We start from the raw sequence: 26,177 nt of genomic DNA, 5'->3' as shown, positions 1-26,177 counted from the left end.
GCAGGGTTGGTTTTCCCTGCGTCGGGAGCAGCGCTGGGCTGTTTAAATCACGGACAAACAGGATCCCACATTCTTGATCTTTAGTTCACAAACACTTGTTGTAATGACTAACTACTCCTGACATGTTGGAGATGTTTGCTCTTTATACAGTAAAGTTACAGCAGGATACAAATAACATCAGGCTGATCCTGCCACGATTTGTTCCCCCGATTCAAACAAACAGGATCCCACAGCTGTTTATGTTTTTAAACCCATTTTGCACAGAGAGGCATTTGTTTTAAAAATGTATTGATAGCAATGTTGAATATTATTACACGGGAAAAAAACCCAACTACATGTAAAATAATCACAGCGTGACGCCCCTGCCTTTGTAAATGGAGGGACAGTAACATGAAGATTTTTCTTGTAAAACAAAGGGGGGCCTAGCAAAAAAGTTTGGGAAGCACTGTACTAATGTAAGGTGACCTCGAGGGTCTTTAAAGGCGCCTATAAATACAAAGTTTAATCATTGTTACTATTATTATAAATTGCTGTTGTAATTTGGCTCTGTATAAATCAAATTAAATCAATATCCATTATTTCTCAAGTTTTCTATACTGGAGCTCAGGACACTGTGTTACACATTAATACTAACTGCACAACTACGACAATGACAAGCACACTTTTTCAGATTTATTCATATAGATCACTTTTCACAAAAGGTGTGTTACACAGGCTGTCACAGCTTTAAGACAGCTAAGAACGTGAAAACAAGGACCAATAATCAAACACCATAAAGACTGAAAAGCATTTTAAAATCACCCAACAATAAGAAAACAGTCAATCAAAATCAGTGAAAGGTGAGTGTGACGGACCTGTGAAAGGCACTGACACCAAACACAGACGTTTTTGTCACACCAAAGAGGAAATGTGTGACGTGCCACGATGCTCTCACTTACAGCACAAAAAACTGTTGCTCTCAACCAGATTTGCTGCCTGCAACTTTGTCCACTTTCCAAAGACTGAAGGGCTTATTGGCACCAAACCAAAACAGTAACTGTAAAAATAGTCTGTTAAATATCTGGAGGCAGACAGGTAGATTAGGATGCAGTTTATGTGTTGTTGATATTTTATTCTGAATACTATAACGATCTCAAGCTGATTTATTCCCGTCCTCTCACAGATACTTTCTTTCACAAATGTTTCTAGAAAATAAAATAATTTCTAGCTATTATCAAACGCCGTAAACAAACCTGTTAAATCATTTCGGACTATGTTGTCAGTATGATTGCTAGTAGACCAACAGAGTAGATCCAGAAGGGATGAGATACACCATTAGAACTATTCAGCAAGCACTCGACCCGAGACCAGGACCCATTATTGGGCAGAGGATCCACTCCCAACGTCCAGCACATCAGATTATAGATGTCCACCGATCGGATTGGAGCTGCCCGAACATTCATCTTGAAGTCTAAAAGAAATGAAGCAAACAAACGTCTTTTAACCTAAGCAGAATAACAGCATCTGTACACCACAGCTAATGATGTTTTTCTCAGACAGCGTGACAATTCAGGTCAATTTGATTCAATTTCAGGATAATCAATATGTTTTTGGTATATCTTCAATAAATCTGACAGCACAGCTCTTTTACAAAATATTTTCACTGAATAAACCTGAAGTTTCTACATAAGCTGACCTTTAGATGGTGAACGAAGAACACGAAGCATCATTCACCATGAGATCATGACTCATTACTGAAAATACTGCTGCAGAGCCACGTGCACTGTAAACATGCCTCCATCCATTGATGCATACATTCATGCACATGCACAGATCAGTCTGGTGTCTTTTACTCTGTATGCAAAATGTCTTTGTTACCGGGTCCTGTTGCCAAGAAGAAGCCTCTCATGTCAATGAACTCATTGTCGTACCCATGCCAGCCATTTTGCCATGCGGACGCTTCCCCAGAGTCATTTTTCCAATAGGGGAGACTTGCCTTGTTCTGGAAAGGACGCAGATATAAACACAAACAAATGTAGGTGTCATAGATATATATTCATAATACAGTGTATGTGATACAGAAAAACTCTACATTACTGTATATGTGTGACATTAAAATCATTAAGGCAACATCATGTTCATTTTTAAGTCAGCACATGATGAGATTCAGAAGTATTCAAGACCGTGAGGAGAAACTTCGAGCTGCAGGTTTGACAGGATGCAGCAAGAAAGCCAGACGTCAGAATAAGACTCAGAGGCTCGTCTGGGCCACGAAACACCGACACTGGACTACTGAAGACTGGAAGAAGGTTTTATGGATGATGGATCAACATTTGAAATCTTCATGCAGGATCTTTGTACGCCGTGGAGTAGGTGAAAGTTCCACAGTGTGTGGTATCAACGGGCTGGGGCTGTTTGCTGATCCAGGGTCAGTGACTGGTACAGAGACGCTCCCTGAACCAGAACAGCTACCACAGCATTCATGCAGCACCATGCAGGACCCTCTGGTATGCACCGAGTTGGTCAGGGCTTCATCCTACAGCAGGATAAAGACCCCACACAGTCCAAGCTGTGGCAGAACCACCTCAGGAACAAAGAACAAGATGAGCTTGGAAACATGGAGGTCCGGCACAGTCTCCAGACCTAAACCCATCGAGCTGGTTTGAACTGGACAGAAGAGCGAAAGCAAAGCAGCTACAAGGTCCACATTCATGGGAACGTCTGCTCCAGATGTGGGAGAAGATTTGATTTGTGTTGTAGAAAGAATTTTTTTTGATGGAAGAAGACGTCTGATTGGAGCAGAGATGAAACATGAGCCGGACACCAGACTGTGGACACCAGGAGCCAAGTCTAAACTGCAGCTCCTCCCCGATTTTTTAACCAATCACATTCATTCTTGTTTGTACCATAATATACAAACTTTGTTCACTTGGGAGTTGCACCCTCTCTTTGTCTGGACAACGGGAGAGGGAGAAACACAAGGGAAGTCAACACAACTAACAACAGGTGCCAACAGTCAGGGAAGACAGTGTGGAAAACTCACCCAGAAAGAAATACTGTACAGTCACAGACTTTACATGAAACCTTTGGCAGGCATGAATAAACAAGACAGAGATGAAATAAACATAAACCAAAACACAAGGACACAAAAACTATAAATGATTAGAAGAGACAAAGTAACCAAATGTTTCTAAAGACGCGTAAAACAATTCAAGACAGAATGAAGAATACAACCCTGGGACCATGCTGCTGTGTAGTATATATGATATATATAATGCAAAATAACAGCAAGTTAAGATCAAGGAAGATTGTCCATTACCGGAGCGATAAACCATCCTGGCTCAGCCACTAGTGTAAGGGGGGAAACAAACTTTCCTTTCTTGTAATGGAATCGTTCAGGGATCTCTTCTCTGGCATAGACACCCATGTTAGGGACCTCAGACAATCTGGCAGATACCTGGAATAATAAACAAAATGAGAAGCAGTGTTTGACCCCGTGTTTGCTGTTTTTTGCACTTTTCAATCTTGTTTACTTTTCATTGTTGTGATCTCGCTCATCGATTTATGTTCCTGGTCTCTATGGGTTCAGTTCAGTCTCTTGTGCTTATGAATTTTCTGTCAGTATTAAGTCTCTTTTTGTGTAAGTCAGACGACTTTAGGTCGTTTGACTTCCTCTTGTCCCTGAGTCCTTTCGTCCCCGTAGTCTCCCCAGCCCGTGCATCTCTCACTCCCTCTGTATCATGTCTGTCGTGTGTTTGTTATTCTCTTCCAGTGTCAAGTGTGAGTGTCTTGTCTCTGGGTATCTGTCTCTGTTCTCGCTGTGTTTCCTGTCTTAGACCGTCCTCGTCTCATGTGCTTTGTGTCCACTTTTGCTTCCCCTGTTTTGTTACATCTGTTCCAGCTGTGTTCCTCTGCTGTTTCCACTCTCCTCATCACCTGTCTGTGTATTTTCCGGTCCTTTTCCCTTTGTACCTTTCCCCAGTGTTTCCCAGCTCCTTGTCCCTCCTTGTATTTTGCTTCATTCAGTTCCTGTGATCTGAAAGCTTAAATTTCCTTCGTATTTGTATCTGGACATTGAGCCACATGAATGGCTTGCCTTTGGTTAAGATCTGGTCTCCACAGCTGCCGGTTCAACTCATTGATCATATGCTGTACGGTCGGAGAGCAGTAGGCCCAGGTTTGAATCTGACCTGCGGCCCCTGGTACATGGACGGGGGAGCGAGAGAGGGGAAACACGCAGCACTGTCTTATTCCAATAAAGGCTGAAAGGCAAAAAAATAAATGTGGTCTCCGTGCATCTGCATTTGGATCCTCTTTGTTTAACACGATCTGCATCCCACACATCTTGACAAAAGTAACATGACAGTGATAATAATTCATCTCAAATACTCTTAAGGTTCTCCCTCTCTCACACACACACACACACACACACACACATACACACACACACACACACATACACACACACATACACACACTCACGCACACTCACACACACACACACACACACACGCACACGCACACACTCACACACACACACACACACACACACTCACACACACACACACGCACACACACACACACACACACACACACACACACACACATACACACACACAGACACACACACACTCACACACACACACACTCACACACACACACACACACACACGCTCACACGCACACAGGGGAAGAGAGGGAGGAAGAGCAAGCCATGAAGGCCAAGACATTGTCTTAGATCTCAGAGACAGGGCTGCACTGAGACAGAGATATGGGAGGGAACAGAAAAGTTTCTGCAGTATTGAGTGTCTTTGAGATGATGGAGCACACTGGTCTCCATTATCCATAAATGAAAAGGGTTTGAAACCACCAGGACTCTTCCTAGAGCTGGCTACGTGACCAGAAGGTCGCTCTGATAGACCTCCAGCATTGCTCTTTGGAGAGAGAGGAGCCTTTCAGAAGGACAGCCAGAAGCCGCTCATTGGTGGCTTCACATGACAGCCTGCCTGGAGTTTGTCAAAAGACTCCCAGACCTTGTAAAAGAAAGTTCCCTGTATGATGAAACAAAGATTGAACTCTTTGGCCTGAATGCCAAGCATCATGTCTACCATCCCTACAGTGAAGAATAGTGGTGGCACAGTTTTTCACAGAAGGAACTGGGAGAGTAGTCAGGGTAAAGAGCAGGCTGTCCTTGCTGATAACCTGCACCACGGTGCTCTGGACCTCAGATTGGAGTAAAGGTTTATTTTCCAACAGGACAAGCCAACATAACAAAGGCTTTGGCTTCTCTGTGAGTGTCATTGCCAGAGCCCATCCTCTCAACACTGGACGTTGGATAAACATGCAGATCATCTACATTGAGTCCATCGGTCCCTGACCAATGCAGGACATCTAAACGACGTCCAACCTTGGATGTCAACATTTCAACTTTAAGCTTGGTAAATTTTTTGGAAGTCATGTTGAGGAAAATTTACATGAGTAATATTCTTTTATTTACATTGTTGTATCAATATGTTACATATGAATATGGATTATTTATCAACAATTTATTATGTGTTAGCCTATTGATTTATTCAGTACTTATTTGTTTCTGACCATGTTAAAATGGTCATATTTTAAAATCTGTTAAAATCTGTTGAAATATTAAAACTTTTGAATTCCATATTAAAATGTAAAATAATAATGGTTGAACCCCAAAAAGTTGATTCTGTTTATATGGGCGTAGCGTTCTCAGTGGGAGAAACGCAGAGCAACTGTGGATGAAGGTTTCGGCCTGTCTCAGTGATGCAAAGACTCCTGCATCCAGCATCAGCATGGAGGAGAGGAAGGCACTCACATCACTTAGTGATGTAAACAACATTATCATCCTTCCAGCACACAAGGCTAGGTGCACAGTTTTGCTAAATCAAAAAGACTATCATGAGAAAATGTTGTCACTGCTCAGTGATGAAAATACTTATGAGACCCAGGAAGTGAGAGATGTCATGATGGAGGCAGATGAAACCACGGTCTCGTACGACGTTACATCTCTCTCCACTTGCATCCCAGTCGAGGAAGCGCTGGAGGTAGTTCGAAAGAGGTTACAGGATGACCCCAACCTCAGCAGCAGGACCGCTCTCAGCATCGACCAAGTGTGTTTGAACTGTGTCTTCACATACAAGGGTCAGTCCTACAGGCAGAAACATGGGTGTGCCGTGGGCTCCCCAGTTTCACCCTTTTTGTACATGGAAGAAGTGGAAAAGAGGGCTTTGCTATCCTACCCTGGAACACCACCAAGCCATTGGTTCAGATATGTGGATGACACCTGGGTGAAAATCAAATCTCAGGACGTTCCACAATTCACGGATCACATTAACTCGGTGGACCAACACATCAGATTCACCAGGGAGGAAATGAACAGTGGCAGGTTAGCCTTCTGTGACTGTGAGATTTCCATCAGTAATGGGGGACACCTAAAAGCTGACGTGTACCGTAAACCTACACATACGGATCAGTATCTAAGGTTTGACTCTCATCATCCACTGGAGCACAAACTGGGCGTCATCAGGACGCTACAACACAGAGCGAACACCATCCCCACTGACACAGCAGCCAGGGAGGCAGAAGAACATCAGGAAGGCCCTGAGTAGATGTGGTTATCCCAGCTGGACTTTTGTCAGAGCTGGGAAGGCTCCTAAAGAAAGCTCCAGCTGATCCAGGAGAGAATGACAACCGCTGCCCACCTGCAGTGATCCCGTACGTGTCAGGAGTATCGGAGCAGCTGAGATGCATTTTTTCTAAACACCGGGTCTCTGTGGCTTTTAAACCCCAAAACACGCTGCGCCAAAAACTGGTCCCCCCCAAGGATCGGGTCCCCGACACAAACCGAGTAACATAGTGTACGCTGTTAAGTGCAGGAGGATTGGCAGGATTCATACAGCGGGGAAACCAAACAACCTCTGGCTACAACACAGAAGAGCCACCTCGTACCTCGACCACGGTGAAGTGGGCGGTCCTTTGTGAGCTGCAAATCAGGTAAGCAACAGCCTTTCTACCTTCTCAGGTTTCTACAGTAGAATCACCGTGGCGATCGCTTTGAAGTCTCTTTGTGCGGGGTTTCATCTTTGTTTTGTGCTGTCGGCTTTGTGTTCATAGCAAAATACTAAAGATCATACGTGTGTCCTCATCAGGATTTGGATGTGTGTTGGTGTGTGCAACTGTAGCCTCAGCTTTACAACATGCAATTAATTAGCACAAAGGTAAAGTGGAGCTAGTGAGAACCCAGTGACAACCAATGAGAGAACTGATAAGTAATATCGATAACAGAATCAGAATCCCTACATTCTTATTAATTACCATCTCTAGCCTTTACTACAGTTACCTCCACTTGTTATTTGTGAACTGAATTGAAAGAATGGGCTGAAATCAGGTAAAATGTATTTGTATATGTCATGGTCCTGGGCCATGTTGGCCCAGTATTCTTAGTTTTTGTGTGTTTTGTATTTTGTTCCCTATTTATGCCTTGGTTCCCAGGTTGTTTAGTTAAGATGTTCCTTATTTGGTTACCCCCTGTGTGCCCCTCTGTGTATCTGTGAGCCCTTGTTTCCCCTCCTTGTGTTTTATTCCATGTTTTCCGTTATGTCCGTGCTCTCTCCTCCTGTCTGAACCTCTGTACTTCCTGTTTTACTTTGACAGTGTCTCGTCAGTATGCGTCATGTTGTGTTCACTCCTGCCCTGTCTCGTTACGATTATCTGTGTCAGCTGTGTTCCCCGTGTGCTCCCACTTCCCTCGTTTACCCTCTGTGCATGTATGTCCACGTCTCCCTCAGTTCAGTGTCGCGTTCTCCCTCATGACTGTGTGCCCCGCCGTGTGTTTCCTCGTGAGTCAGTTCCTTAGTGCTTCCCAGTTCAGTTTCATATTATTTTGTATCGCCTTTATCCTCTGTCAGCAATAAAGCTGTATTTTGAGTTCAGTCCTGTTGTCCCGTGAGTTTGTGTTTGGGTCCTCTCCTGCCTGCACACAGCCTGATCATGACAGTATAGCGCTTTACTAGTTCCTAAGGACCCCAAAGCGCATCCAGTCATCCACCCATTCACGCACACATTCACACACTGGTGATGGCAGCTACATTGTAGCCACAGCCACCCTGGGGCGCACTGACAGAGGCGAGGCTGCCGGACACTGGCGCCACCGGGCCCTCTGACCACCACCAGTAGGCAACGGGTATCTTGCCCAAGGACACAACGACCGAGACTGTCGGAGCCGGGGCTCGAACCGGCAACCTTCCGAATTTCTCTGCCATGAGAAAGTTGGGTTGCTTTGCAGTATGATTTGCATCATTATTCATTTGCACCATAAAGTGCTGTCCAATCCATTTTGCAGTAAAGCCCTGTGCACTTGGGAATTTATCCTACTACTTATATCAGCAGTCACAACATTAATAATACTAAGGACCTGACTCTCTTGGTAAACCTATATGTGCATCCCATAACTCTGCCTTTATCGTGTTTACAGATAATGTGGTGAGCTTTGTTCCTTTCCTTCTTCAACCATTTTCATCCCATAATTATGGTAAAAGTTCATCTTGGTTTTAGCTGCCAAAGCTTTATGTGGCTTTCCTGGTCTCGAGTAGAAACAGTGGTTTGCACCTTGTTACAGTTCCACAGAGTTCTGTGAGTTTTGTGTGGATGCTTGCAAAGAGCTGACGTGTTAGCATATAATGTAGTTGCTTCAGCCCATGTCACAGTTTGCACTTTATCTTGTTTTGTCGTGCAATAAAAATACAAAATCCTTTTCATATCTCTAGTCCTCAAAAGTTATAGACAGGTGTGAGTGCTCAGGAAAAAACGATATTTGATGTAATGACATCATTGTAACTGTATTGTCATTATTGAATTCAGTACGCTGAAACTGCATTGTTGAAAAATATTATGATCTAATACTTTGTAATGTGTTATTCTGTATGTAATACAACCATTGGCTCATTCATTTGACTAAGGTGTAGTTTCCTGACAGTCACAAGTTTCATGACATAAAATGGTTGTGATTACAGTGACAATAGCACAAGAGTGCGAGCGCTCACAGAAATGACCTATAGTGCACAGAGAGAGCCAATGACTCTGGTTTCACCTCCTGGAACTTGTTTTCTTCAGGCCAAAGACTGACCACTGGGCCTCTGTCCATCATCTTGACGATGTCTGCCATGTTGATATACTTATCCAGCTCTATGACCTTCTCCATCCAGTGGATTTTTGTCATACCGTGGTCTGAAAACAACATTATATTCAGCTGGTTCACCATGTTCATCTCCTGCAGGAACATCACAAAAACAAGAATGAAAACGTTGAAAGAATGAAAGAACATGAAAACAAACCACATGACAGGAAAAATTGCAGAATCTGCAACTGTAGTGACAGTTATTGTGTTATTACTTTGATTTTGCTGTTGAGTTTCTGCATTGCAAGATCCAGTTGTTGCACAGCTGTTTTGACCTGACGAGAGTCTGGACCAAAGTGATGGCCCTCCACATCAATGTTCTCATAATATATTGCTGCCATGTCTGCTTGGTTTGATCTAAGACACACACACACACACACACACACACACACACACACACACACACACACACACACACACACACACACACACACACACACAAACAGATTAAATGGTTAGTCTTCTACCTTCTCTAAGTGTTATTTTCTTAAGTGCACCAAAAACTGTCACGCTCATCTTTGCGTCTTGTTGCACTGTCTGTTCTTCTGCTCTCTCTGTGCTGTGCTTCTTACCCAGACTTATCTTTGAATCAGCTCACTGTGCATCACCTAGGACTCTCACCTCTAGTCTCCTCATTCTGGATAAATGTGCCTTCCTACTTTCCACAGCTGACACTGCATTCTAGTTACCTCAGACATCGAATGCTGGAGCTCTGAGTGACATTACACCCATGTTCCAGTAGTAAAGTTAATAAAAGCAATGAAACACAGGCTCAAACTAATAAAATAAGGTGCTTACATTGTATGACATCTTACTGTGATGTGAGGTAGACATTTTCTGTAACTGTCCTTATGTCAGTGAAGCTGCAACAGTTATTGGAGGAACTGTTCAGCTGTTAAGTGTTGCAGCGGACAGCTGTGGTCATCGTGGCTGATGCAGACCTCATTCAGAAAGGGCTGAGCTCAGTTGATGGAGGAACACAGTGTTGATTCAAACTGCATTTAAATTGCAACAACAATAATGAATTCTGACAGCAAACGACCGCTCCCTGTGCAAAACAGACCGTGAATCGATCGGATCTTCTATAGCTCTTTTCTATTGTACTAAGCACTCAAAGTGCTTTTCACAACTTGCCTCATTCGGCCTTTCGTACAGACAGTTTTTCTATCCAGCTAACATTTACACACATTGATATTCATGTTACCTTAAGACTGTTAGTGCATTTGTTATTGATGCTGTGAGATTTTTCTCTGAGGGGTTGTACACGTATTCCTCACAGAAAGATGGACGGACACCCAGAATCTCCACCTCACAGCCTGAAACACATGAAATGACTCCATCATTTACAGGCACCTCTGTAAACAGTTAACATGCTATGATAGCCCATTACCTGTATGTCATAGACAATAATTGCTTATTATGTTGACCAGCAGCCATCAGAGTGTATGTGTGTTGTTATTCTAACAAAAGAAATTACAGCAGTTTCCCTTGGTTGTCATTGTCCCTCTCTGAACCTGGGTTTAGTGTTTTTGGGGTCAGGAGTCTTTGTATTGTAATCTTTGTGTTTGGTTGGTTATCGTTCTGTTATTGCTGGAGTTCAGCTTCATTGTTCCCTTGTGTTTACTCGTCTTCTTTATTTTCTGATGGTTTGTATAAGTTGGTAACACTTTCTATTGCAACCTGCAACTAAGGCGCAAGTACCCTGTAATTACATGTAATGTCAGCTAACAAGTCGGGTTTTTACTGGAAACAATGAAATAATTACACTGAAAGAATTTATTTATTTCCACATCTTCAGTACGCTTTTCAGGGCATGGGCCATATTATGGAGTGACTTACTGAGTTGTGACAACTGCTGTGGCTTCATGCTGAGAGAGAGCACTTCAGATGTGATGCTAGCTTTAATAGTGTTGATGGAGAAGTATAAAGAAAGCCAGAAGGAGCTGCACTGTGGATCTAGAGAACGGCTGGTGCAGTGCATGTATGAGGACAGCGAGACAGTGGTAAAGAAACCAATTCTAAGCCCGTTCTTATTCGCAGTGGTGATGGACAGATGAGGTCAGGCAGGTGTCTCAGGGGGGTTGCTGAGGACATTGGGATCTGTAGTGATCTAGATGGAAGAGAGCCTAGAGAGGTGGAGGTATGCCCTCGAGAGAAGAGTCAGAATACATGTGTGTGAAGTAGCAGCTGATTTCAATCTGTGTGTCAGAGGATTTGGACATTACTTTTATTGTCACTGCACAAAAGGATGAGAGGAAGATGTTAAAGTGGAGACTGCTGCAGGACAGAACAACAGCATCATACTGTTAAACACAACTGCAGCTCTTCACAAGCACAGACAGCACGGTAGCGCTAAGCCAGCCAAGAACCCGGAGTGATGTTAAAGCTGTCCCCAGACCAGCACTGTGATAAAGTCAGCCGCCATTTGCAGTGAAGCCAGGCGGTGCCGAACACAAAATTTCACAGCTTTAAAATGAATTTGTTTCATATGTTTTTCTTATGCGTGTAAGAAAAATAATTAATAAATCACTGCGAACAAATTTCACCCGTTCTTTTGGAGGTATATAACGAAGCTCTAACTAAAGGATGCTTACCTTCAACCATGTATGATAGCACTATCTCTCTAATCCACAAGCCTGGTAAGGATCCTTTGGAACCTGGTTCGTACAAACCAATAAGTCTATTGAACGTAGATAATAAAATATTGTCAAAACTTCTGGCTATGCGATTAGAGATGGTTCTCCCAACAGTTGTGTCGGAGGACCAAACGGGATTTGTAAAAAATAGACAGTTATCTTTTAATATTAGAAGGCTATTCAACATTATATATACACATAATACTTCTGATCACTCTGAAATACTACTCTCATTAGATGCAGAGAAGGCCTTTGACAGGGTTGGGTGGGATTTCCTCTTCTCGACCCTGTCAAAGTTTGGCATAGGCCCTAATGATATCTCCTTTGTTAAGCTGCTTTACACAAAACCTAAGGCCTCGGTTAATACAAATAATATAACTTCTAGTCCTTTCCTCCTCCACCGCTCTACAAGACCAGGGTGCCCTTTGTCCCCATTGCTATTTGCACTTGTCATAGAACCTCTCGCCATTCAATTACGCTCTGCAAAGGATTATAAACGAATAAGGAGATTTGGTGTAGAACATAAGGTGTCTCTCTATGCAGATGATTTGTTGCTATATATCACTGACCCTACTAAATCATTGCCAAAAATTATGACAGTTTTAACTGAATTTGGGAAAATTTCTGGATACAAAATCAACCTAACAAAAAGCATATTGTTTCCTGTTAGTTCTTTAGAAAAATTAGATAGCGCTACATTGATCTCGTTTCCTTATACCATCTCAAATATCTTCAAATATCTTGGAATAAATGTAACCCGTGAATTCTCTGGCCTTTTTAAATATAATTTTATTAATTTATACCATCAAACTGAACAGAACTTGGAAAGACTGTCCAAACTGCCCATCTCGCTTGCTGGCCGAGTAAATATCATTAGGATGAGCACTTTACCCAAATTTTTATTTTTGTTTCAATGTATCCCAATATTGATCACAAAAACCTTTTTTAAGAAAATAGACCAGTTAATCTCTCAGTTTATCTGGAACAAGAAGACACCCAGAATAAAAAAGATATTTCTCCACAGAGCCAAGATTACAGGAGGAATGGGGTTGCCTTGCTTTCAGCTCTGTTATTGGGCCTGTAACATACGTTGTATGTCATTCTGGGGCGGGGAACATAGACCTGATTGGGAACGGATGGAAAGTATGACTTTTTTCTCCAATACTCTTAAATCTTTGGTTCATTCAAACTCAGATCTGGGTGAGCATAAATGTAAAAATCCGGTAGTGTCTGACTCACTAAAAGTTTGGTCTCAAATTAGAAAACATTTTCATTGGCGTCTTTACACCATTAATCCATAACCAAGCATACACATTGTTCTCAGGATCCACATTCCAGTTATGGACTTCCAAAGGGATACACACAATCAAGGATCTGTTTATAATCTTTTTCCTTCGTTTCAACAACTTCAGCAAAAATTTTCCATAGAAAACAGAGATTTTTTCAAGTATTTACAAATACGTCATTTTATTAAAGAAACGTTTCCATCCTTTCCCAATGAACCACAAAAACTGGTTTCAGATGATCTGTTCTTAATGAACCGGCTAAAGAAAGGAGCCATTTCTAGGATCTACAACCAACTTTTGCAAATAGACAGTACAACTACACTGGACCACTTGAGAAATGCTTGGAGTGAAGAACTGGCTACTAACATCACTGAAGATCAATGGACTAAGGCACAAGAACTGGTTCACTCCACTTCTGTCTGCTGCAGGCACGGACTGCTACAATTTAAGGTCCTGCACAGACTCCATCTGTCTAAACTGAAGGTTTCAAGGATGTTTCCAGGGGCTGACTCAAGATGTGATCGATGTGGCCAGAATTCTGCCTCACTGTCACATATGTTTTGGACATGCCCCAACATCGCCACCTACTGGTCTAAAATATTTAAAATTCTGTCTGACATTTTTAAAAAACAGCTCCCCCCAGACCCAGTAATGGCACTATTTGGTGTAGCTACAGTCAAAGACTTAAATAATAAACAAATTCATGCTCTGAGTTTTATAACATTGCTTGCAAGACGACTTATATTTCTAAATTGGAAGAATAAAGCCCCCCCAACTCATTCTGCTTTGTTAAGAGACACAATGCATCATTTACATTTGGAGAAAATTAAATTCTCATTAAGAGATAATGTTAAACAGATCTACCTAATCTGGCAGCTCTTTATAGATTACTTTAATAAGTAAAACTGGGAGGTGTGGCCTCCTCCCATATCTGCCCCAAGATTATATACATGGATGTGCGCAGGTGTTGTTGTTGTTGTTTTTTTCGGGTTTTTTTGTTTTTTTTTGTATGTATTCTTCGGGGGGGGGTTCGTTTGTTTTGGGGTTTTTTCCTCTCTCCCTCCTTTGAATATACTTATTTAGGATAATAAATGTGACCTTTAAGACCTTTTGCACTGCAAATCACAAAAACTATTCCCAGCTAACATTTCTTCATTCATCCATTTTCAATTTAATAAACAGTTTGTGTGCAAGAATATTTTTTTTGTTTCTTCTTCATCTTTTGAAAAAAGATTTTTTGTCTTAGCTTACAACTTCATATTTCACATGAATCCTATAAATATCTTTGATGTTGTGCAAAATTCTCGCGTTGTTTACTGATATTTTGTGTAAGAGACACCAGACTTTTACCTACTGTAATTTTTAAGCACTCTTCAGGCTTTATGGAGGCTTTAAAATTGTTTGGACATTAGCTGCTTTTAAAATAAACTTTCATTCTTGAAGATGAATATTTTATTTTATGGAGTAATTAATCCTGATTTGATCCACCATGTGGCAGCAGCTTCATTGTCCAACACGACAATGATCCCAAACACACAGTAAAAACAAACCTTGATAGAAGAACACCTCAGAGTAACTTGGAACCTTCCAGAAAACACGCTCAAAGCTGCTCACAGGTTTTCAGCTAACGACCCTGCATCAGTTTGGAAGGTCACCAGCCACAGAAGACCATCGACCCACGCTGTGGAGAGGTATCAACTGGCCGACAATCCCAGTTTCACACCCCTCAGCCCCCCACGCCATGTAACATTTCCCCCTGCCCTCCCCCACACCTATCAGGACATGTGAAAAAAGTTCCCTCCTGCGTCAAACAAGCCACAGTTTTCCCAAAAAACCCTTTAAGGACTGCAGACCTGTCGTCTGACATCTCCAGTTGAGAGATGTTGACGTCACATCCTCCCCTGCAGTTTGTTTACTGGTCAAACAGGTCACTGGATGATAGTTTGAACATGTCAGCAGATCACAAACTTGACCTGACAGACAGGAAGTGGCAGGCGAGTACGGGATGACATCCCACATCTGGAAAATCAGCAGTGGCACGCTCACAGGGGCAAAAAGCATAAAAAGGCATATTCTGTCATATTCTTGTGTCACTCCGTTATGTGGAAATGACTTCAGGAAGTTTGTAGACGTATTAAAATCAGTTTTATCAAGATGGTAAATGGACTGATTCTGACAACTTGGGCATTCACCCATTCACTGTTTCTAAGCACGTGCTAGCTAACATTCACACTCTGATGGATGCAGCATGGGATTCATATCTTGCCCAAGGACACTTGGCATGATCGAACCACCAACCATCCAGTCAGTAGGTGACCTGTTCTCCACCTGAGCTACAGCCACAACCCTCAAAGCTTCATTTAAAACAAAAAAACAGCAATTTAAAAATCAGACAAATATTCTGACAGACTGGTTGATGAGACTCAATGATATCATGATGATGATGATGATGATATCATAGTGACTAACAATCACAAGATCTAATACACAAAATGTATAAAACAGATGTCAGTTGTTAGTAATATCTACTATACTATAAAACCTCTAAACTTATTACAGAAGAAAGCGATACGAATGATTCATAACGTTAATTATAGAGAACATACAAATAAATTATTTATAAAATCGAAATTATTAAAATTAGGAGATTTAGCGAAATTACGGACACTATTAATTATGTTTAAGGCTAAAAATAATATTTTGCCCTTTAAGTTACAAAGAGTATTTTTATTGTGTTCAGGGGGAGAAGACAGCAGAAGGAAATTTTATTTTAAGCATCAGTTAGCTAGGACTACACAGAGATTAATGAGTGCAACGGTTAGGAGTATACGACTGTGGAAGTCTCTTCATTATAATTTAAAGAATCATATAAGTTTACATTGTTTTAAAAAGTGTCACATGCTTAAAACGATAACTGAATATGAAGAATGTGAATGAAATTGGAGTTCATTGAAAAAGGATCCATTATAATTTTTTGTTTTATTTATTTAATTGTATTTTCTCCTTGTTACTATGTGGAGTGGTACATTCTGATTGTAAATCTGTTGTTTGGTTTGTGTTAGGACCGGAGAGAAATGTTAATATTAGTTTGTTCCCTGATTTTTGGTGCCCACTTGTAATATAAGTTGGATTGTAGATAGGGGGCGGGGTTTAATGAGAATATTTTCTTCTTCCTGCTCCTTTTCACACATGGTTGTAGTGCTTTTTGATAGAAAGTGTGGTTGGTTTGTTTGATCTGTTGTACCAAGTGTGAAATAAATAAATAAATGAAATGAAATGACAAAACTGATCTGTGGGGCTGGGAGAAATGTTTGCATGGTTGCTCAGTGTGATAAACCAGATTAAATGCTAATGACGTGTTAATCGTCTCCTACCTTTGCACCTATAACTAATTAACTAATTAAATATTAGGTTGGACACTCTGTTGCAGGACATGTTGCATTTGGAGCGTTCCTTTCACAGCCAACATTTCTGGAGAAAGCATTAAAATGAATCACACAATGGAGATATACTAAGATTAGCAGCAGGAAAAACTCCCTTTTAACAGGAAGAAACCTCCAGCAGAACCTGGCTCAGGGAGGGGCGGGGCCATCTGCTGTGATTGGTTGGGGTGAGAGAAGGCTAAAGACATGCTGTGGAAGAGAGACAGAGGTTAATAATAACTAATGATTAGACACAGAGTGGTGTATAAACACACAGTGAGTGAAGGACAAACATAGAAAAAGGAAAATAACCTCGACCTATTGCAGCGCAACTCAGGGAGGATTCAGGGTCACCTGATCCAGCCCTAATGATACGCTTTATCAAGTTTTCAGCCTAATTTCAAAAGTAGATATTGTGTCTTCGCTAATGCTGAAAGTAAGCAGGCATGACCGTAATAGTTGGTCGTTTGTTTGGAAAGCTAGCGCATAGATGGGAACAATTACCAATAGTTGTACATCACCGAAAATTGCAAAAGTACACTTTGAGTATGAGTGACCCTAACATCTCAAGGTCTGAACCAGACCGACCAAGTCAAGATCAAGTTCAACCTGAATCACAAGGCACACTCAAACACTGCTTTAGTGGTAAGTAAGTAAAACTTGGTTTCTATAGCGCCTTTCAGGATAAACCTCACAATGTACTTCACAACAATATAACAGGGAAGGAAAATGGTGAGAGTGTGCGGAGTCCACAGATCTGAAACTCATAGAATAAGGCAGGTTAGCCTTCTTAGACTGTGAGATTTCCATCAGTAATGGGGGACATCTAAAAGCTGACGTGTACCGTAAACCTACACATACGGATCAGCATTTAAGGTTTGACTCTCATCATCCACTGGAGCACAAACTGGGCGTCATCAGGACAATACAACACAGAGCGAACACCATCCCCACTGACACAGCAGCCAGGGAGGCAGAAGAACATCAAGAAGGTCCTGAGTAGATGTGGTTATCCCAGCTGGACTTTTGTCAAAGCTGGGAAGGCTCCTAAAGAAAGCTCCAGCCGATCCAGGAGAGAAGGACAACCGCTGCCCACCTGCAGTGATCCCGTACGTGTCAGGAGTATCGGAGCAGCTGAGACGCATTTTTTCTAAACACCGGGTCTCTGTGGTCAGATTGACCCAGAACAGAAGAGATGTCACATGTCATCTGCATCACTACAGAAAACGGAAAAAATCAAAATTATAAAAGAAAATTGTAAAATAATCAATGCCGGTGTTTCTGACACTTTTAAATTTGCCCCGGGTCAAATTAACCCAGGAGCATAATTGGTGTTCCTGGAAACCAACATAACAGGAGGGTTAAACTCCAAAACACGCTGCACCAAAAACTGGTCCACCCCAAGGATCGGGTCCCCGACACAAACCGAGTAACATAGTGTACGCTGTTAAGTGCAGGATTTATACATCGGGGAAACCAAACAAGCTCTGGCGGAGAGGATGGACCAACACAGCAGAGCTGCCTCGTCAGGCCAGGACTCTGCAGTCTATCTACACCTACAGGCCAGTGGACTCTTTCAATGTTGAGGATGTAACATCCTGGACAGGGAGGAACGCTGGTTTGAGGGCGGAGTCAAGGAGGCCATTTACGTGAAAAGGGAAAGACCATCTCTGAATGGAGGAGGGGCCTAAGGGTACATCTGTCACCATCTTACATGCTGTGATTGCAGCCATTCCCCAACTCTGTGAATGGGACTCGTGGCCATTGATCAGTGGTTGTTGATCAGTGGTCATGAGAATTTGCATAATTAAGATTTAGGAACTGACCTCCCAGCCCATTGTTCCTTCAGTGGTTTCAGTCATTATGCAAATGTCCTGTTTATAAGATTGAAACCTGCAGTCAGCTGAGACTGAAGACGTCACCGGGATGATTGAGCATGCATCAAGACAGAATAAGGTGTTTGGTCCCCTATTTGTGGCACCTATACCAGCTGTCACAGAGAGAGAGGCATGCTACACCCTGGAAATGTTACCAGTCTGACATATACAGCCTTTTTTCACTAGTGCCTACTTGTGTCAGGTGGGCACGGCTCAACTCGTTTTTAGGGTTTTCATCAGGTGGTGGTACCCAGTGTTGGTCAAGTTACTTGAACTTCCCCAAAAAAGTAATCCCGTTACTTTACTGATTACTTATTTTCAAAAGTAATTAATTACTTAGTTACTTTTTAAAAACACGATTTACAACCTGAACAGGTGATAAAGCGATAGATCTTTTTAAAACTTGTTTTATTAGTTTTAATCTTTTAACTTTATGCATCAAGCAAACATTTAATTATCTGCAACATTCTCTGACTGGAAGAAATTAGTTTAACATTTAAACCTATTTTCTGCACATTCCAGCACATAAAATAAAATAAAATATTTTTTGTGTTTACACTCAGTCTTTCAAATTTCAAGTAAAACACAGCAGAAAATAAATAAAGTCAAAGACTCAGCGGTCCTGTTGCTCTATTTTCACCTGTAAAGCAGGAGTGAGGTAGGCGGAGGGTTACCCTGGTGCAGGTGTGCCGCGGTCAGTGGAAGAATCTGCGAGTTTCTCTGTGACTTTCCCATTACGTCGTAGCTACTCGGTGCTTGTTGGAAGTTTAGGGGTTTTTTTGCTGTAAAAAGAAGTTTTCTTCCCACGCACAGCGGACACTAATGTTTTTGTCACTTTTTATGGAATCAAACTCAAAGTAAGGTCAGTACTTCCACGCTTTAAACGCTGCACACTCATACTCTCTCCCGCACTCGATATGTGATCCATTGTTGATCTGCACACAGCTGTTGTCACTAACGGCGCACTCGCTTACGTCACTGTCATGAGACATTCTTGCAAAAATCACGGTTTTAGTAACGCAGTAATGCAGCGGTCCTACGGGAAAGTAACAGTAATTTAATTACAATACAATTTGCAATAGTAATCCCTTACTTTACTCGTTACTTGAAAAAAGTAATCAGATTACAGGAACGCGTTACTGCCCATCTCTGATGGTACCTGGTAACAGGAATCTTTTCAGTACCTACTCAGTCAAGGCTCAAATCGATCTGAGGTAATCAGAAAATGTGACATCACCAGACTGCATGTCGCCAATCAGGTACTCAGTTGCGTCACCTGATAAGTCATGAAAGCGTCTCCTTCATGAAAATCAAAACTGCCACTTTTGGAACAGCGGAAATGAGAAACACAACAGCGTGGTCCCCGAGTCTGACGGATACACCACGAACGTCAAGTCTAGTGGAGCCAAGTAGCTACTCGTGGAAAAGAGACCGTCAACCATTCATGCTTACATTTATAGCTACAGTTGAGAATCACAAATGAAACTAATCCTGTACATGACTTTGGACTGTGGGAGAAAGCCACAGCGCCAGAGAGAATCCACACAGAACACCACAGCACTAAGAGTCACACTGCTGTGCCACAGGAGTGAACTAAAGCAAACTGAAGGTTGCAACAATTCCTAAAGATCCAGAAACACAGTCACAGCCACCTCGAGGTGAGGGATCACAGGCCTTTAAGAAATCACTGAGGTTTGGAGGAGGTGATAACAAATAGCTAACAGTGGCTGCAGCCATTTACTGAGCAGACGAACTGGACCTGAGCTGTTAACTCACTCTGATACCAGACTGGTTGAATTACTCAGATTCCTGAAGGCTGACGGCCGCCGTCCTTTCTTTACATGACCTGAGGATTGTTAGGTTATTATATAAGTCTACGCCATCATAACGGCTGTTTTCAGCAGCATAAACAATAGTGAAGGTAAATCCTTTATACCTTAGGTTGTGTACATATCTTGTTTTATTTTACTTTGACTGTACCTAAAATTAAAATTCGACGTCAATGACGGCACGTCAGCACGATCCAAAGGTTCCTTTGTTTTCTTTTAACCACGGATGCAGTTAAACCTTCAAACATTGCAGTGTCTAAAATGGAAACCAACGAAAGATGTTTTTTTTCTCATTTGAATATTTATTATCACTCGATAATCAGACGAAAGCATTTCTTATCCGATTACTTGACGGAATAATTGATGCTGAATCGACAGTTGCTTCCCTATTTTGGTCACCAAAACTGTGAGCGCTGATAAATGCTACTTTTAGCTAATGTGCAGTTTGCAAATAACAGCTTGCCATTGCATTTCCACTTACCACCTTAATAAACAGACAACTTCAGATAGAATTTCACATTGATCGTGTGCACGTACCTGGCCAGTAGTACATGAAAACCTTCCTTCCCAGCTTCTGCAAGGTGACCCACAGTGGTTCTGACCCGTCCCACCAAATTGGCAACCGGCTGTCAGGATTGGTCCCAATTAGGAATTCTTTCTTGGAGACTTCATCCCACATGTAGTTTCCAGTCATCTGATGAATATCACAATGACGGCCTAATAATAAGAACAATAATAATAAAAAGTAACATTACACTGTATGCAAGACAAAAGTTGCCCCACAGCTCAGAGCACATCGCTTTGTAAATCATTATTAAACCCATAAAAACCTTTGTTTATGATAGTTCTGCTGCCTGGAGCAAAGCCTGTAATCCCAGAGAACCCCACAGAGGAACCTACGGGGTTCTCTAGTTCCTGTGTTACACTGATCATCCTGTGCTCAGGCAATAATCTGGATTAGCTCACAGAGCCACAGGAAACATTACCGGCTGCAATACTGAAATATTTTCTCCCAAAAAAACTTTAAATAAAAACATCAGGTAAAAAAATATCTAATGAAATCAAACATGTTCAAATTACAAAGATGGGCCGCCGTGCATCAGCCCTACAAACACTGACAGCAGCTCATTGGTTCATTTTCATTATTCACACTGGATTGTCCAATCAAATCTCTTAATGCCACTAGGCCCTCCTCTACCTTTACTGTGCTTCCCTCGAACTACCTGCTGCTCCAGATCACACGTAACTGCATGTCCAGCCGTAGCACGCTGACGACCTTCTTCCTCTTACAGACGCTCCTTCATAGCCACTCGTGTTTAGCTCCACTCAGATTCTTTTATCACCACACAAACTTCACCTTTTTAAATAAACAGCTTAACCTGTAATCATGACAGAACAATCTGGCCAACCTCTGGACCCAGACCTGACCTACTTCTATGACCCGTTAAGAGGTGAACACAAGTCTTCGGGCCCCTGGTTCAGCAAGTAATAATAATAATATTAATGACTTAGATGTGTATAATGTATATATCTTTCAACAAACCCAAAGATGCTTCACAACAGTATAAATAAACAAAAACAAGACTAAAGGTTCAAGGTTTCGTTGAAGACTTGAGTTTTGAGAAGTTTCAGTGACGGGCTCGTGTGAGGGTGAGGGGCCGCCACACAGGGGTGGAGGTGGGCGTGTGGGACAGAAAGCAGACCCATAGCTGAGGATGCAGCAACCCAGACTGTGTGTATGGGTGCAGCAGAGGTACTGAGGGGCCAGGGCATTGAGGGATTTGGAAGTAATGCAGGACTTGAGCAGGAGATTTCTGAGGGTGGCGTTGATGTTTCCAGAGCTTAGTGCCTCATAGAAGCCTGGAGGAGCTCTGGACATACTGGAGCTGCTCCATTATAGTTATCAAGCCAGGTGGTGACAAGGGCACGGATGAAGGTTTCTGCTGCAGTTAGTGAGTGATGGCTCAAGTCAAGAGATGTTTCTTCATCATCATCTTCATCATCCTCATCATCAGTGGGGCTTTGGGGGCCACGACGAGAGCTCTGTTAGTCGACATCCATATTTGGTTTCGTGCGGACAGTTGGCAAGTCGTCGCTTGGTGATCGATGGTCAACTGCAGGCCATTCACGCGAGATCTGCTTCCAGCTCCCAAAACTCCAGCTGCTGTTAGCTGGTGCACGTTCTCGTGTTGCAACTCTAGCAACCACGTTGATCTCCCTTTCTCAGCTTGACTCAGGGCACTGCTTCTCAATTGTTTTCTGTTACGCCCCCTCAGGAAGAAGAAAACATTTCACGACCCCCACTCTCCCCCCCACTATAATTAGTATCACTGTCTATAAAATTGTTATTATAAGCACATCTTGAGGGTTTGTTTGCTGCACTTCATACCTCCTGCTCTGTGCAGTGTGGGACTGGACTAGAAAGAGAGAGCAGATTTCTCCTGTTTTGGCTTCCTGTTAAATCCAGAATTCAAAATCCTGCTCCTCACATACAAGGTCTTAAATAATCAGGCCCCATCTTATCTTAATGACCTTGTAGTACCATATCACCCTATTAGAGCACTTCGCTCTCGCTCTGCAGGCCTACTTGTTGTTCCTAGAGTATTTAAAAGTAGAATGAGAGGCATACGTCATTTTGTGCGGCCGCTCTAAGTGTACTGATATGACTTTACATCTTCTATGAGAGTTTGTGTTTTATTGTGTCCAGATGTGTAATTAAAAAAACATGTACAGCTCATTCATGAAGAAGAAAGCTTTGTAACTATCCCCACTAGTGAAGAGTGTGACATTTCCACACCCCTGAGGTCTGCAGAGCTGTTGTAATGGAGGTCCCTTTATATGCACTTAAACTTCTGTCAAAAGGGTCACATGACTCGGATACGCACAGAGTGGTTTCCTTTATCATGTGGTTGAACTTTGCACAGCTGTAGGCTTTGTTTCTGTTGAAGGTACGTTGCAATGCACAGCGGTCAAAGGTCAGCCGGTTTGAACATGTGCAAGTACTCCTGGTTACGCTGTGCTCGGCTCAGCACAACAGGAACCTTTATTGCGTGGCAATAGAAACGAATGGGTTTCAGAGCGCACGCCGCGTCCTTTTATTACAGCCCCTTTCACACAGGGCACAGCTGGGGTTTCCCATGATGCACTGAGGGTTTCTCCTTCACACCTTTAGCACTGTCGCTAAAGTGCTCAGCTGTCTGATTGTTGGGTTTCTTTGTATCAGGTTATTGTAGCGTTTTAATCTTACAATATTGTGCGCTACATAAATTGGATTGAACTTTTTATTTGACTGTAACATGTAACATATGAAATATGTATCGTAGACTTAAAAGGTGGGTATTCGCCGGTGCGTGCCATAAGAGTGTGTGAGCTGTGTGTGTGAGGTTGGCCCATTAAAACCAGCGTTGGCCTCAGTTTCGCTATGTGCTTCTAATTTTATCGTATGTTTGTGCTGACAATGACTTTCTTTAAAAGTCTTTTAAGAGTAATATATTACTTATTACTTTTATTGATAGTAATGCAGTATGTTACTCAATTATTCGCAGAGAAAGTTACCTGTTTCACCCCTCGTTACATTACTTTCTCACTACTCTATAAAATGACCTGAAATGCATCGTCACAAGTTAACAATATATACCTTACAGTCCCACACACCAACACAACTCCCTACCCTCATGAAGTATTTACATATGCACAAAATCAACGAAACCCAAAGCAAACATCAAGTGTAAAGAAACTTCAGAACAGTTACCACCAAGAAACAGAGGCTGCAAGCCTTTTGTTAGGTTGAGGTCTGGCTGCTGGTCTGGGGTTCACATACACTAGACTGTACTATCACTCCAAGTTCTTGGCTTATTTTCTGTTAGTGTGTTTATGTGGATGCTTTCTGAACTTCTGTTATCCATATGAAATGAGTCTGTGTCAGTCCTGGGCACAGTTTGCATTTTATCGTCACACTCTTATCGTATGACATGGGCTGCCCACACTCATGTCCAGACCAAAAAGGCTAGGCAGCGCCTGTACCACCTACGACAACTGAGGAAGTTCAGGGTCTCTCCAGCGATCCTCAGGACTTTCTATACAGGCGCTGTGGAGAGCATCCTCACACAGAACATCACATCCTGGTTTGGAAACAGCTGTGTGAAGGATAAAAAAGCTCTTCAGAGAGTGATCCGTACAGCAGAACGCTGCTGCAGGACTGCTCTCCCTCCCTACAGGACATTTACGTCAGGACTTGCTGGACTAGAGCAACTCTGATTTTGAAAGACCCGTCCCATCCCAGCAACGAACTGCTGCCTGAAATCAGGCAGAAGGTTCTGCACCATCCGAACAAGGACAGAGAGGCTCAAGAGGAGTTTCTATCCTCAGGCCATTGTGTGTTGAATCAGCCCCCCCCCCGCCAAGAGTTCTGGCAAACAAAAACTGCTCTGGATTTTAGCACATTACAGTTCTACTGACTTTTCTGTTGTATAAATGACAGAAAATTACAATAACACTGCACACAGTCTCCAAAATTGTCTTGTAATTTTGTATCACATTTTTCTTCTGTTATACTCTCGTAATTATTGTAACAAATTCAAATAATTTATTGGCAAACAAAAGTAGATTTTTTTTGAGTAAAAATTATTTATGGGCAAACAAATATTTATGCTTTAACAATTTATATTTGCGTGTTACTTTAAGGTACGCAAAACGCATAGAGACATATCTCCAAAGTATTTTTTTCTATTTTGTATAAAAAAATCAAAAGACTGCTGGCAGATTTACACATTTACAGTATCAGTATTGGTCATAAACCTTGTTCTGTGTGTATCCCTGAATATTTGCTGTTCTCTTATACAGCACAACCCAAACTCATCAGTATTGTGATGTTTAAATCTCCTCTGTGTAGATAGAAGCCTTTTCATGTGCCATGTTCAGATAGTTAACTTCAATTATTACATATTATACAATTAAACTAACTGCAGACAGACTTTCTTTTTAAATTATTTAGACAGTATAAAGCTAATGTTTAACTAGGCAGTCAGAGATTACAGAGAAGTCTCTTATTATCAGTTAAGCATTAGCAGCGTAAAAAGAAGCATCCAAACAGCTTTGGAGAAAGTGAGAGCTTCCCCGTCTGTGAGCAGGCAGTCCCAGCTGAAACTCTGAACACAAACTGATCCCGTCAGGAAGATGACTTAGGATGCAAGGCTTGAAACTATCCCAGCCGCCATTACACTGCTGGACAACACAGGAATGTGCAAATCGCACACGGACTCTAATGACTAATGTGTCGTGTAGACGGCTGGATTTTAATCACCTACTTTTTCTATTTATGTGTTTTTTGTTGTCCTCTCACGGCCTCAAAGTTAATGCGCTTTTATGTATAATTAAAAGGCCTCTCAGGGCGCCTCTAGTGTAACTTTTATGTTCTTGGGTTTTACATGTTTTACATGTTTTACATGTCCGGGTAATTAGATCTGGTTGTTTAGGGCCTAAAACATTTCCCCAGCTGATTAAATCAAACGTATTTGTTTGATCAGCTGGGAGTTACACCTAATGTCTTCTTACAATATCAGTTATTGTGTTAGAAGCTACAGAGACGCATAAAGAGACGGATTACCTGTCATCAAGGAATAATAATTAGGGTATGACAAGCTTGGGAAGTCCGGCGTTAAGTGGTCAACCTTCACACCATTTTCCACAAGCTCACGAAATCCGGGTAAATGGTGCAGGTCATCCATGTAGTCGTAGCGGAATCCATCGATCAAGAACACGAGTAACGGGTGCGCCTCGACACCCAGCTGCCCTGCGTCAAACAGCAGCAGCAGCAGCAGGACGGTCCGAGGGCAGAACGCAGGAGTCTTTCTGCTGGACATGACATTAACGCATGATCTGCTTCTCTGTCTAAAACTTTATGGCAGAGGGAGTTTGCCCCTGTGCCGCAGCAGCAGCTACCAAATAGTGATG

At 42.1% G+C, this 26,177-nt stretch overlaps 1 protein-coding gene across 1 annotated transcript; it reads right to left on the bottom strand.

Moving 5' to 3' along the window:
- Positions 1-707: 707 nt before the first annotated feature.
- On the bottom strand, positions 708-26,177 carry enpp6 (ectonucleotide pyrophosphatase/phosphodiesterase 6). Its single transcript, XM_085365447.1, has 8 exons — positions 25,831-26,177; positions 20,763-20,942; positions 10,380-10,491; positions 9,391-9,532; positions 9,089-9,268; positions 3,299-3,436; positions 1,858-1,981; positions 708-1,450 (listed from the first exon to the last, which is right to left on the bottom strand). Exons 1-8 carry the CDS (start codon positions 26,084-26,086, stop codon positions 1,251-1,253), a joined length of 1,332 nt encoding a protein of 443 aa, XP_085221573.1. The 5' UTR covers positions 26,087-26,177; the 3' UTR covers positions 708-1,250.

This window comes from Diplotaxodon limnothrissa, linkage group LG2, assembly GCF_057381915.1.
Source record: "Diplotaxodon limnothrissa isolate DT_005_m linkage group LG2, D_limnothrissa_male_GT1.1, whole genome shotgun sequence".
NCBI classification, from domain to species: Eukaryota; Metazoa; Chordata; class Actinopteri; order Cichliformes; family Cichlidae; genus Diplotaxodon; species Diplotaxodon limnothrissa.
Note: the sequence above shows the minus strand (reverse complement) of the source record. Positions and strands in the feature narration are given on the sequence as shown.

Excerpts from the sequence above, each read along its gene's own strand:
- enpp6 (XM_085365447.1), bottom strand. The coding sequence starts at position 26,086 with ATGTCCAGCAGAAAGACTCCTGCGTTCTGCCCTCGGACCGTCCTGCTG. Across the intron at positions 9,269-9,390 it reads AACTCAACAGCAAAATCAAA|GAGATGAACATGGTGAACCA; the intron begins GTAATAACACAA and ends ATGTTCCTGCAG. Across the intron at positions 1,982-3,298 it reads CAGGATGGTTTATCGCTCCG|AACAAGGCAAGTCTCCCCTA; the intron begins GTAATGGACAAT and ends CGTCCTTTCCAG.